This window comes from Sciurus vulgaris, assembly GCF_902686455.1.
Source record: "Sciurus vulgaris genome assembly, chromosome: 4".
In the NCBI taxonomy this organism is placed as follows: domain Eukaryota; kingdom Metazoa; phylum Chordata; class Mammalia; order Rodentia; family Sciuridae; genus Sciurus; species Sciurus vulgaris.
The window spans coordinates 36,621,612-36,634,485 of record NC_136464.1 but is presented as its reverse complement, the minus strand read 5'-3'; the positions used below and the strand labels follow the sequence as shown (position 1 = coordinate 36,634,485).

The window sequence follows — 12,874 nt, the reverse complement described above, 5'->3', positions numbered from 1 at the left end:
ATTTTGTGTAGTGACACCATAGCTGTACAGTTCATTTGTACAGTGATGAAATTGAGCGATGACACATTTCTCAAAACATGTCCCCACTGTTCATTGACAAGTAACTGTTTGTAGCTTTTTTCTCTGAGTTGTTTTAAGAGTACCTTGAAGACATGATGTCCTTTTACCCCTAAATGCTTCAGACTCTGTACGTATATATGTAAGTATGTATGAATGAATGAATATGTGTACAGAATATGTACAACAAAATGAATGAGTGAGAGAGAATAAAGTCAATGTAGCAAAATGTTGACACTTTGAGAATCTGGGTGATTTATGGAAACCAGGAATCTTTGTTCCAGTTTTTATCTTTCTCTATGAATAATTGTATAAACCTTCTGCAACTTTTCTGTAAGTCTGAAATCATGGCAAAATAACTTGATGCAAATTTTTTAAAAACATCTTAAAATATTGCATTATTTAAGTTTAAAAATGTTTTAAAACCTGTTATGTCTTGGGAAATCCTAATGTCTGAGAGTGGAGAGAGGTCCAGAGGCCTGAATAGTCTACTTCCTGCTAGATTTGGCTTTGCAGCTCAGCTATCTGCATGGAACTCAAGAGAGAAAGCACACCTCTGGCTCACAGGCCTCCTGGCTTTAAGATCAGAGCTGGTTCATCGACCTCGTTCATGGACAAGGAAGTTAAAAAAAAAACAAAACAGAGAAGCTTGGTGGCTTCCATAACCTACTCAGGCCCTACTAAACACCAATGACAGTTGCACAATAGGGACTACAGGAGCCCCCAAATCTCCTAGCTCATACCAGGCCTTGAGCAACTCAACAGTCAGCCTCAGATAAGCCTGAGCACAAAAGACTGAGGTCAACTCCAAACCAGTTGGTTGTCATTACAGCACATTCCCAGCAGCAGTGTAGCTAGTCTCTGCTATGGTTTGGACAGGTATCCCCCAAAGAGCATGTGTTAAAGGCTTGTTCTCCTGTGTGGCACAATTGGGAGGTGGTAGAAACTTTAAGAGACTGGGTCTAGTAAGAGGTTTTAGATCTTTGGTGGTATGCACTTGAAGAGGTTGTAGGGTCCTGGGAGTCTCTCTCTCTTTTTCTTCCTCCTCATCGTGTGAACAGGTTTGCTCTGCCACCTGCTCCAGCCAAGATATGCTCTCCACCACCATCTCTAAAGGCCTATGAGTAACAGATCTGCTCAGTCATGGACTGAACCCCCCAAAACTGTGAGCCAAAATAAATCTGTTCTCTTCATAAGTTGATTGATTATCTAGGGTAGTTGTTAAAGTAAAGGAAAACTGACCAGCACAGCCCCGCAGTGTCTACACAAGCACTCACACACCCTCTTAACCATACTTCCTGCCATATTATGGTCTGAGAAGAGCTGCTTACTGCCCTGATCTTGCTGCTTTATGTACTCAAGACGCAAAATGTTTACACATTTCAAATAACACATGGACTTTCTTTGGTACCACACTGATCTTCTCTTAGGACTTCTGTATCTTCCAAACCATACGCTACCCTACTCTACACCATAACGTACATCTGGTTTTGCTCCATGTTCCCAGTGATGAACATTATCAAGGTATAAGTATCCCCAGAACTGTCAGGACTTAATATTACTTAATTTTACACAATGCTCAAAGTTGGGAGGGGGCACAACTGGAAAGAATTTGCTATCACCAGTATTTTAAGCCACCGGGGAAGATCAAAAGTAAGAAAAATGCCATATTCATTGTTATGACCCCGCTAGCACCTAAGGCACATCCTCTATGTCTTGCTGAAAGCCTATGTTCATTCAGTACATGGAACTAGAAAATTGCAGAATCTGAGAGCCAGGAGATCCATCCCTCATATTCCATAGCTGAGAAATCGGAGACCCAGCTGCTAAATCTGGGTTAGCTAAGGTCATCAGATCCTTACCTAATATCAACTGTAGTCCAGATGTTCCTACACTGAATTCAATGGTTTTTCATGTTGCTTGTTTTACTTGTTAAATGAATGAATGACTTTACCACTCCATGTGTACAACCAAAAGAGACCAGAAAAGACACTAAAGTTAAATAATCTTGTAAATGTAATTGCTTGGATAGACTATATTTGCCAATTTGTTTTCCACTTTGAACTATGTGTTTATATGTTTGAACCTTAGACATAGGTTTTGTTATTTAAAATCTTTAACTAATACATATCTATCTGACAAGTCAGATTTCAATAACATTAATTCTAATTCCTGTATAATCTATGTGATTTGCCTTAAATAATGACATCAGTAGATTGAACCCAATATGTTTTTACATGTCTTTACATGCCAATGGTGAAGGATGCAAACACTCCATGGTATGTCCCTAGTATGTAAGTACGTCAAGGAAAAAAAAGATTCAAAAATACCTAATACACGCAAATGAATACTGATATAACATGACTACGAGATATTCACTTGTCAGATTTTTAAACCACATCCTAGTTTAAGAATACAAGTTTTGACCAGGTGCAACATTACACACCTCTAATCCCAGTTACCCAGAAAGTTGAAGTAATATGCTCCCAAATTCAAGGTCAGCCTGGGCAACTTAGATACTATCTCAAAATAAAATTTAAATTTAAAAAAGTCTGGGGAGGTAGCTCAGTGGTAGAGTGCCTAGCAAATGCAAGACTCTGGGTTCAGTCTCCAGTTCCACAAAAAAAAAAAAAAAAAAAAAAAAGAAAGAAAGAAAGAAAAAAAGAAGAATCCAGATCTTTCATTTTCCTGCTCTTCCTGATAGTCAGAGGCTTGAGAGTAAAAATAGGGATAAAAAATGGAAATGAGAATGGAGAAAGGAATCCATTACCCAGAAATTGTAAGGGAGAAGTAGTCAGGCTCCAAGAGGAAGAAGAAAATTGTCAAGGTGTGGTCAGGAAATGTGCCTACCAAAGCTCCCACTCTCTGCTCCCCTCCTATCCTTGACCCCTGCCAAGAAGTGAGCTGGCAATCTTATCATGACCAAACAGAAATGGGTAGACAGAAAATGGACAAAGCCCCCAAACCCAGATTTAGACACACCACTCCAGCCAAAGCCAAAATCACATTGCCTGGGGACATGCCATCATACCAGCCACGCCCATCCCCCTCCACTGCCATCAAAATTAAATGCCATAGAAAAATAGTCTTGGAAGTACAATGGGCCTTTTAAAGATAATCAAGTCTAAACTTTCCTGTATTGCAGAAGAAAAACTGCGACTTAGAGAAATGAAGTCACTTGCCCAAGGTCACTCAACAAGATAGAACCAGATCCCCTAGCCACAGACATGCTGTTCAGAGCTCCTGCAGGAAGCAAATAAAAAGCTACAGAACATTCGAAAACACCCTAACTGCTTAGAGATGGAGAACAACTACAAAGAAGAACGAAATAACACAAAAACAAAGTCAAAAATTGAACTTCACCTAACCCACCAGAAGCCCAGTGACTATAAAAATAGCATAAGGCTGTTTAATAGAGTAACTATACCTGCAACAATTTAATGGCTCCTTTTTCCTCATTTACCCCTTTCTTCAAGGCAGAGAAAATTGAAAAATACATTCAAGACTAATGAAACACTCACTTTGAACCAACACAGACCCTACTGATACTGAAGTTAAGGGATTAGCAAATACCCGTTTTCTCCCAAGGGTTTACAGAAATCACCCTATTAGAACTAAGATATCAGGTCATTCAGTGAATCTCAAAGCCCTAGGGAAAATTTAAAACCTCTCCCCTGACCTGCCCAGGTGACCAGCAAAGCAAGAGAGGCTGTACTTTCTCAGCTACCCAAATGCAGACTTCAAAAGTCTGTGACCCAAGCGACCAACATTCCAAAACAGGACTTGAGAAGAAGAAAACTTTTCCTTACCCTTAAAAATTACCGAAACAATGGGATCCGGCTTCCCAAATTTCGTTTTAGGGATGTTACTGGCAGATTCCACAATCACCCGGAGCATGGCTCTTGGTTGGCAGAAAGTAAGTTTCAGCAAAGTCAGTCAGGAAGGTGCGGGCGCTGGAGCTCCGGCCCCTCCGCCCGGGAGAGAACTTGTCTCCCAGAGTGAAGGGAGGGTTTCTCCCAGAGAAGAGGGAAGGGGATCGGCAAATGGGTGGACCTCTGACGGAATATTTACTGAAGGCTGTGTGTAAACTGATACCCACGCTCCCCCGGTCTGCAGCAGTGCCGCCGGCGCTGACTTATGAATTCAGAAAATGTGGAAGTGAAATGGACAAAACCTCAATGAAAAATAATGTGCAGCAAATGAAACTAAAGTGGATTTGGCTCATAAATGCGGGCAGGTCAGAAAACCACTAAATGTTGCTGTCTTTTAATAATAACTCTTGAAACAAAATTCATTGCTTTTCTGTCACCTCTTCCATTCTTTACCGAGTTTCATGAAGTTTTAAAACTTCGCGTAGTCGTTTTTTTGTTTTTGTTTTGTTTTGTTTTGTTTCGTTTTTAAATTCTTACTTTTGCCATTTCTTCTCATACCGTTGAACACACCCACTCGGCAACCACTTACCGACAGCTCTTGAAAAGCAGTTAAAAGTCGCCCCCTGCTGTATGGCAAAGGAATAACTGTTTCAAATAAACCCAATCCAGGCACGGAGAGGTATGGTGTTTGCAGGGCTGATCCTTTGCGTTACAAAAGGATTCACATAGAATTTCTTTTAAAAAAGTCTTCAGAAGAGAAAACGTTGGTTTTCCTGGCCCATCAAATGCTGCCAACAATCCTCCATGAAAACAGAAATGGAGGAAGTGGCTCTCAGAGCTGTTTCTGGTCCTACCCCTGAGTAGTGTCTTCAATCCCAGGGGATGCATACAATCTGGTGTTTAAGATCACAAGAGAAGACTGGGGTTAACAGTCACCCACACCCAATGAGTCCCTGCTTTACCCCTTGGAGCTACATCACCTCAGCAAGTTTCAAAACCACTCTTCCTCAGTTTCCTTGTCTGTAAAATAGACATAAAGTTGTAAGATAAAGGTCACATGGGAACTGGCACAAAGCATACAATTATCCATGTACACCCCAGAAGTTCATGCTTATTCATGATTTTCATAGCATTACCATTAATCCAAGTTGACTTTAAATCAGGTTATCCCTGTTCCAGAAGAAAAGGACAAATCATGGTAAAGAAACAGAACTTCTTTTCGTTTCTGTATACACACCTAAGACCCATCTGTAAGTGAACACTTATAGTGTGTTGAGAAACTATGTTTTAACCTACAGAATTCTGTCTCGGTGAATTTCTCAAAGCCCTACATAAACTGGGCATGGTGGCATACATGCCTGTAATCCCAGCAATTCTGGAGTTGAGGCAGGAGGATTGTAAATTCAAGTCTAGTCTCAGTAACTTAGGGAGACCCTGTCTCAAAATAAGAAAGGGCTGGGGATGTAGCTCAATTTAGGTAAACATCCCTGGGTTCAATCACTAGCGTTGATTTAATTTTTTTAAAAGCCTATGTAAAGTAAGAAACCAATTATCAAAAGCTATACAAATTATACATTACTGAATTTAGTAGATACATAAAGAGCAAAGAGTGCAAGCATTTCTTCACCTTTACTAGGTAATTCTAAATTGTATTCCAGTGTGGTTGCACTGTTTACACTCTCACTAGTGGTGTATGAGCCTTCTGGTAGTTCTACCACTTTTGTTACACTTAAGAATGTTAGATTTTTACATATATGACCATCTGGTGAGCATATAGCAGTATCTCACTGGAGTTTTATTTTGCATTTTGCCTATTCATGTGGGGGGAAAAACATGATCTCCAACCTTACATGATACATAATCAATTATAGTTGGAGTTTAAATAAGTATGATAAAAAAAATTGGAAGATAATATAGAAGAATCCTTATGACCTCAGGGTATGAAAGGATTTCTTAATAGGAAAAAATCATAAAGGAAATATTGATAAATTCAATTATATTAAAATCACAAACTACGAAGGCCCAGGGTTTAGAGCACATAAACAACTCCTGCAAATTAGTAAGAAAAACACTGAGTTCAATGGAAAAAATAGGTAAATGTAAATACAAAAAGGTACTCAGTCTCATTAGTAATCAGAAAAATGCAAATTACAACACCAAAGAGATACTGTTATATACTCACCAGATGGCCTAATACCTGAAGGCCCAACACTTTCAAGTGGGACAAAATACAGAGCCCCAGGAAGTCTCACACACTGCTGGTGAGCATGCAATCAGCATAGATTCTTTTCTCTCATCATAATCATATAATTTGCAAATAATGCCCACTTTGTTTCTTCTTTCCCATGCTTGTGCTTAATCTGTTATCCCTTTTATTTCTGTTCTGGTGAGAGGGTAATAACAGACATCCTTTCCACATTTCATTATTCAGCATGTTGTTTGCAGTAGGCTTTTCATAATTAGCCTTTTCAAGATTAAAGAAGTTCTTTTGATTCCCAGCTTGCTAAAACTTTATAAAATAAGTGAGGTCGCATTTTATCAGATGGTTTTACTCTACTGGGATGGTCATATCATTTTTGTGTTTAACGTGGTAAACTGCATTTATTATTTAATGTTAAACTAACTTGCATTCCTGAGAAAAACCCAACTTGGTTAGCTTATACTTTCCTTTGCTAAATCTGAATTCCTAATATGTTTAAATATTATGTCTTTTGCATCTATGCTTATGAATATGACTGATTATAATTTCCCTCCCTCTTTTTGTCCTTGTCAAGCTTTAACATCAATGAAGGTTATGCTAGTATCAGAATAAGTTGGGATGTGCTGCTCCTTCCTCTTTTGTCCTTTGGAAGAGTTTGCGAATTTGAAATTATTTCTTCTAGGTTATTTTATAAGAGCCCTACATGTATTTATTTTAAAGAATCAAGAAATCCTACCAGGTTATTGCAAAATTATTGTTTCCCCTATTCTAGCAGCTATTTCTACTTCCAGAGGTCCCCACTTTGAGCTCTTTCTTTCATCCAATTATTTTGGTATTGATATGCTTTCTTTTTTTTTTTTTTTTTTTTTTTTTTTTTTTGGTACTGGGGATCCCAGGATGTTTTACCACTGAGCCACATTCCCAGCTCTTTTTATTTTTATTTTTATTTGAGACAGGGTCTGGCTAATTTGCTTTAGGGCCTCATCAAATTTCTAAGACTGGCCTTGAATTTGTGAGCCTCTTGCCTCAGTCTCCCAAATCACTGGGATTACAGACTTGAGCCATTACACCCAGCTCTACTTTTTTTTATTTTTCCCTTTCAGGGGGTCATCTGTTTGTTTCCTAAAAAGGAAAGCGAAGATCCATTTAACTTTCTTTCACCTCTCCTTAATCTGCCCACATATGCCCACATTTTCTGTATCCTCCTCCCCAGTGTAGATACATCATAGATTAGATCAAATGTTTATATTATTGTGACTCTATAAACACTATTCATAACTAAGCTGAGAAGCATAGTAGATGTGCTTCATGTCTTTCTCAAGTTGTATTTTTATAACTTAAACTCTCTCCAAATTATGCAGATTGCCCCACATGTCCAAACTCATTAGGAATCATATCAATCTCATGTTCTTGAAGAATCCACTCCTGGAGTCTTCTCAATGACTTCTCGGTTGGGGTTTTGCTCTGAGCTGCAGCATGGCTACTGTCTCCAGTCTTCCCTCCCCCATTGTCTATTCCCTTTGCATCTCTCTTATTTGAGATTCTGTGTCTTCCTCTTTCTTACGTGGCTGAAGCATGGACCTTCTATGTCTCAACAGCATCATTCTCTCATATTTAATCAACTGTTTGAATGTTACAGAATTCCAAGTTCAAACGCATTGCCTCCCATTATTCGAAAGCATTGCTCTCTTATCTTCTGGCTTCTCATGTAGCTCCCCTGTCTCTACGAGATATCACATGTCTTCTCCACCTGTTGCTCTGTGACTTGCAGTGTTTTTCTGTGGAAGCACATTGTTCTCCGCCCCATAAGTGGCAGACATGGCTGTGGGTCTGGCTTTAGTGGACTTTGAGAATGTGATGGATGCAGCAGTACACTGCCCACACACCCTCCAGGAATGAAGAATATTTTACCCTCAGCTGCTGGGAGGTCTCCAAGGTCTCCCAGACCTCAGCTGTCAGACTCTTTGGAGATTGCCAGCACTGAAGAAAACTGTCTCGTACAAGATTGTGTCTCCCTCCAGGAGAAGCCTACCTCCCACAGCTGATCAGTGCAGGGACATAAAGGTTTGGACCCCTTAATCCAAGTGGTGACAATCTGAGGGCCATCCCAGACCCCAGACCCTACATGGAGTCAGCTGAGGCTGCTATCAGGACTGCATAACTTCAAATCCTGCTTCCTTCTCCTCCTTTCTATGATGATGGTCTCAAGAATATGTCCTAAGAAATGTCCTATATGGACTAATCTACATCCCAGAATTTTTCCCTGGGGAATTCAATCTGTCACACTTGGTACCAGAAGTGGTTCAAGAAAATTTGGATCAAGAAAGTAGATTGTAACGTTTGGGAGTGGTCACGGGGCAATATCCAGAATTAAATCTCAGTGCACCTCTTCTGGGGATAGGCTAGGCCTCCTAAAGACAGGAAGGAACAACACCCTAAATAAACTGTGGAACATAGCCAAAGCGTACTGACAGGAGCTGGGAAAAATACACGTGGGGATGAATTCTAAAGGTGCTGGATCGAGGAGAAATACAGAAAATAAATTTGGATAAAAAAGTTCATGAATATGGGTACTCTCCCAGGATACTGGATTTCACATTCTGCAAGGACCCTGGCGATAGTCTAAATACACTTGTGGGATGGCTCCTGGAAAAAGCAAAGGTCAATCGTAAGTTAGAAAGAAATATCTGACTTGCTGTGACAGAGAGTAGGGATTAAAATGCTCCAAAAAGGGCATGATAAGGTAGGTGTACTACGAGAGACAGAAACCCCACCAGATGCCTGTGCTTTACCTACAGGGGCTTAGAAGATACATCATTTATTAAGGCAATAGAGAGCATGCTGGTGGAGGGGAACCTACTTCATTAAGAAGTTCTGTCCACTTTAGACCAGGACCAAGGCCAGAGATTCTGGTATGGAGCTGGTCTAATATCAATGAGAATGATAAGAAGAAGAATAGAATAATAGAATAGGGATGGTACATAACTATCAGAGGTCAGGCAGAAACATTTATCATAATAAACATCCAGGTTAGAGGAGGGCCACAGTACATGCAAAATTATGGAGACAATTAGCAGAACACAGAATCCCAGAACAAAGCCAAGCATAGAAAACAAGGGTCCTGCTTAATATAATCCAAATAAATTAGAAGGCTGAGGAAAGTTACCCCTATAAAAAAATCAGGCTCCCTTGCCCACGGTCCAGCCACGAAACATGGAGTTCACTGACTGAAGGAAAGGTCAAGTCCTCTAAGGAAGGACCTTCCGTTTCCATAGCAAATATACATGATAATGACCTCCAGAGGAACCTATGCTGTCTACTCAGGTAACTGTATAGTAAAGCAAGGGAATACCCAAACATTTTGAGACCTTTTGAAAATAAGACTCAAGTTAACATTCATACCTAGAGACCCAAAACATCACCATGACCCCTCTTGTTACCATAGGAGCATATGGGGGCCAGTGTTAAATGGAATGTTGCCTAGGTCTGGCTCACAGCGGATCCGCTGGGTTCACAGACACACTTTGTACTCTCCTCCCCAATCCCTGGATATGCACTTGTAAGAGACATGCCTGGTCATTGACATATCATCATAGGGCCTTGGTCTGTGGGGAACAACTTTGGTTTGGGGGGGCTGTTCCCTTTCACAGGAAATGCTCCTTCCCAAGAACATTCCCTAATAAAAGTCCCAGATGAATGGATAAATGAACTGTGACACATCCAGATGGTGAATACTATTCAATGCTAAAAATATGTGAGTGATGAAGTTGTGGAAAGACATGGAGGAGACTTAGATGCATATCAAATGAAAGAAGCCAATCTGAAAAGGTCATATGATTCCAACTCTATGCCTAGAAAAGGCAAAATTATGGGGACAATACAAAGATCAGTGGTTGCCAGGGATGGAAGGAGGGAGGATGAATAGGCAGACCACAGAGGAATTTTTTAGGATAGTAAAATTACAGTATTTAGAATAATATCATAATGGTGGGTCAATGTCTATAAAAATTTGTCCAGATCAATAGAATGATGACATCAAGAGTGAACCCTAACATGTACTATGGACTTTGAATTATAGTGAAGTATCAATGTAGTTTCATTGATTATAACAAAGGGGCCACTCTGGTGGGGGGATGTTTAAGGGGCCTGTCTGGGGAGCAGGATGTATGTGGAAACTATACTTCCGTCTCAATTGGCTGTGAACTGAAATCTGCTCTAAAAAATAAAAACTCGATTAAAAAAAAAAAAAGCTATGGAGAAAATAAAACCGGAATATCTACTTCTTTAATTAGTAAGGTTTTTTTTTTTTTTGGTATTCATAGAGATTTCATTTCATTTGAAAAGAACTTAGATTTTCAAACTGTGAAAGAAGTTCTGAGTATACATAACTATCAAGAAATAACAGACCACCATAAGTAACTCATAATCCAAATTTTCAACAGCATAATTATTTCAAATCCTTTCAAACTTTTTACAGAAAAAATATTATTTTAAATGTGGCATAAGGTACACTTAAGTAGGTTTGATGAGATAGATCCAAAAGTAAGATCCTGTTAAATTGTTAAGTAAATCATGACAAGGATTCACTCCCCAATCCCTAGTATTTCCTGGAGTCTTCTGTTTGGCACTCATTTATACAGTGCTGAATAAACAGAGGTAGGAGACAGATAAGACATAGCCTAAGGACCATGCTTCTTTTTAAAAAGCTTTACAATGGCTATGACATGGAAGAAACCATCATCTTCATCATCAGGAATAAATACATGAGAAGTTTAGGATGTTTGGAGAGTAGTGACTTAAATCCAAGGGGCAGAAAAGATGACAGTTGAGAGATAAGTCCTGGAGTCAGAGCTTCCGACCACAGGATGGGGAGAGCTCCGCAGGAATGTAATGAGGATTAAGGTACAAGACTCCAGCAGGAGTTCAGAGTTGTGTATCATTTAGAAGAGGAAAGGGGAGGGGGAGTTGAAATCACACCAAAAGTAGGAGACAGTGCCATGAACTAGCATAGGTGGTGTTTAAGGGAAGAGCGAGGTGCTCAGAGGCAGCCAAAGTATTTCCTTTTGGAAAAAATCATGGAAGTATACATTGACATAGAGTGAACACCAATCATTTTTTCATCAATGATAGGTTCATTTGTTCAACAAATTCTTGAGATAGAACATGAGTTAGGAACTGGCAGATAAAGTTCTACCCTGATGGAGCTTCCCAGCTAGTGGAGACCACATGCCTTGCTTTCACAATGTTTTCAACAACTCCATGGGATAGGACCCCTGTGCTCTTCTTCACAGCTGAAGAAACTGAGGCTCAGAAGAATTAACATATATATATATATATATATATATATATATATATATATATATACACATTTTATATATATATATTTGTACTGGTGACTGAACCCAGGGTTGCTTAACCACTGAGTCACATCCCCAGCCTTTTTGATTTTTTATTTTGAGACAGAATCTTGCTAAGTTGCTTAGGGCCTTGCTAAGTTGCTGAGGCTGGCCTTGAACTTGTGATCCTCCTGCCTCAGCCTCCCAAGTGGCTAGGATCACAACGCACCCAGCTTAAAATCTTGAGCCAGGATTCAAAAGCAGTGTCTTCTAACTTCCTCCAATCTCAGTTGAGAGGAAGCTGAGATCTCATATTTCTTTTTCATTATTCCTCACTTCTCCATGAGTTAAATAAACTGCACTAAATCCTTTGTGAGAGGTCTTAGGCCTGCCCTGGGGCACTGGGGCAAAAAGACTAAAGAAAGAAAAATATGCAGAGAAAAATGCACACATACACACAAATTTAGACATGAGGAGCAAAATAACAGGGGTAGCAAAGAGGATTTAGTGGAAAATCAATGTTATCCCAATTCCAGTTTTACAGAATTTTAGATATGCATTACCTAACAGCAATTTCCAAACTGGTACACATAGATAGTCTGCTGTTAAGATCTGATTGCTGAAATACTTATTCAATCATTATTTAAGTTGATAATTAAAATGCTTTATAGAACTAAATACTATTTTTAGTAGTTTAATTGTAGGGTTGTGCACAGTGATAGACACTATTTTTAAGAATCTTCATTCAGTACTCCCTTAGTATCCAAGGGGGATTGGTTCCAAAATCCACCTCAGATACCAAAATCTACAGCTGCTCAAGTCCCTTACATAAAATTGAGTACTATTTGGATATAACACTTGAACATCCTCCTATAAATCGTCTCTAGATTACTTGTAATACCTAAAACAATGTAAATACTATATGAATAGTTATCATACTACATTGTTTAGGAAATAATGACAAGGAAAAAAGTCTGTACATGTACTGTAGAGATGCATTTTTTCCTGAAATAGTTTTGATCTGCAGTTGGTTGAATCTGTGGATGTGGGAACTGTGACTGTATGTACTGTATTTGCAAGGCCTTCCTTTAAAAATGTGGTTGGCAGTGACTGAGAAGAGGGCCAAGCATGGGGAGGAGAAAAGTATTTTATGACAGTTGGCCTCATCACATTGTCATTCAAAGTTTCAAAGTACTTGGAGGAGCTAAATACAAGATAGGAATGAATACGAGCTTCTCTAGAGAGTTACTAATGCATCTTCCCTTCTTTCCTTACTTCTTTCCTTCCTTCCTTCCTTCCTTCCTTCTTTCCTTCCTTCCTCCCTCCCTCCCTCCCTCCCTTCTTTCCTTCCTTCCTCTCTTTCTTTCTTTGTGGTATTGGGGATTGGACGCATGCCATGGGCTTTATCA

At 39.5% G+C, this 12,874-nt stretch overlaps 1 protein-coding gene across 2 annotated transcripts in view; it reads right to left on the bottom strand.

Annotated features, from left to right (window-relative positions):
• Positions 1–4,166, bottom strand: part of MYOF (myoferlin) — a 153,789-nt gene extending 149,623 nt beyond the window's left edge. For both annotated transcript variants that reach the window (XM_079137547.1, XM_079137548.1), the window contains exon 1: positions 3,867–4,166. In XM_079137547.1, coding sequence (XP_078993673.1) covers positions 3,867–3,954 — 88 coding nt within the window. In that variant the 5' untranslated portion in view covers positions 3,955–4,166. The remainder of the gene's footprint in view (positions 1–3,866) is intronic.
• Positions 4,167–12,874: the final 8,708 nt, after the last annotated feature.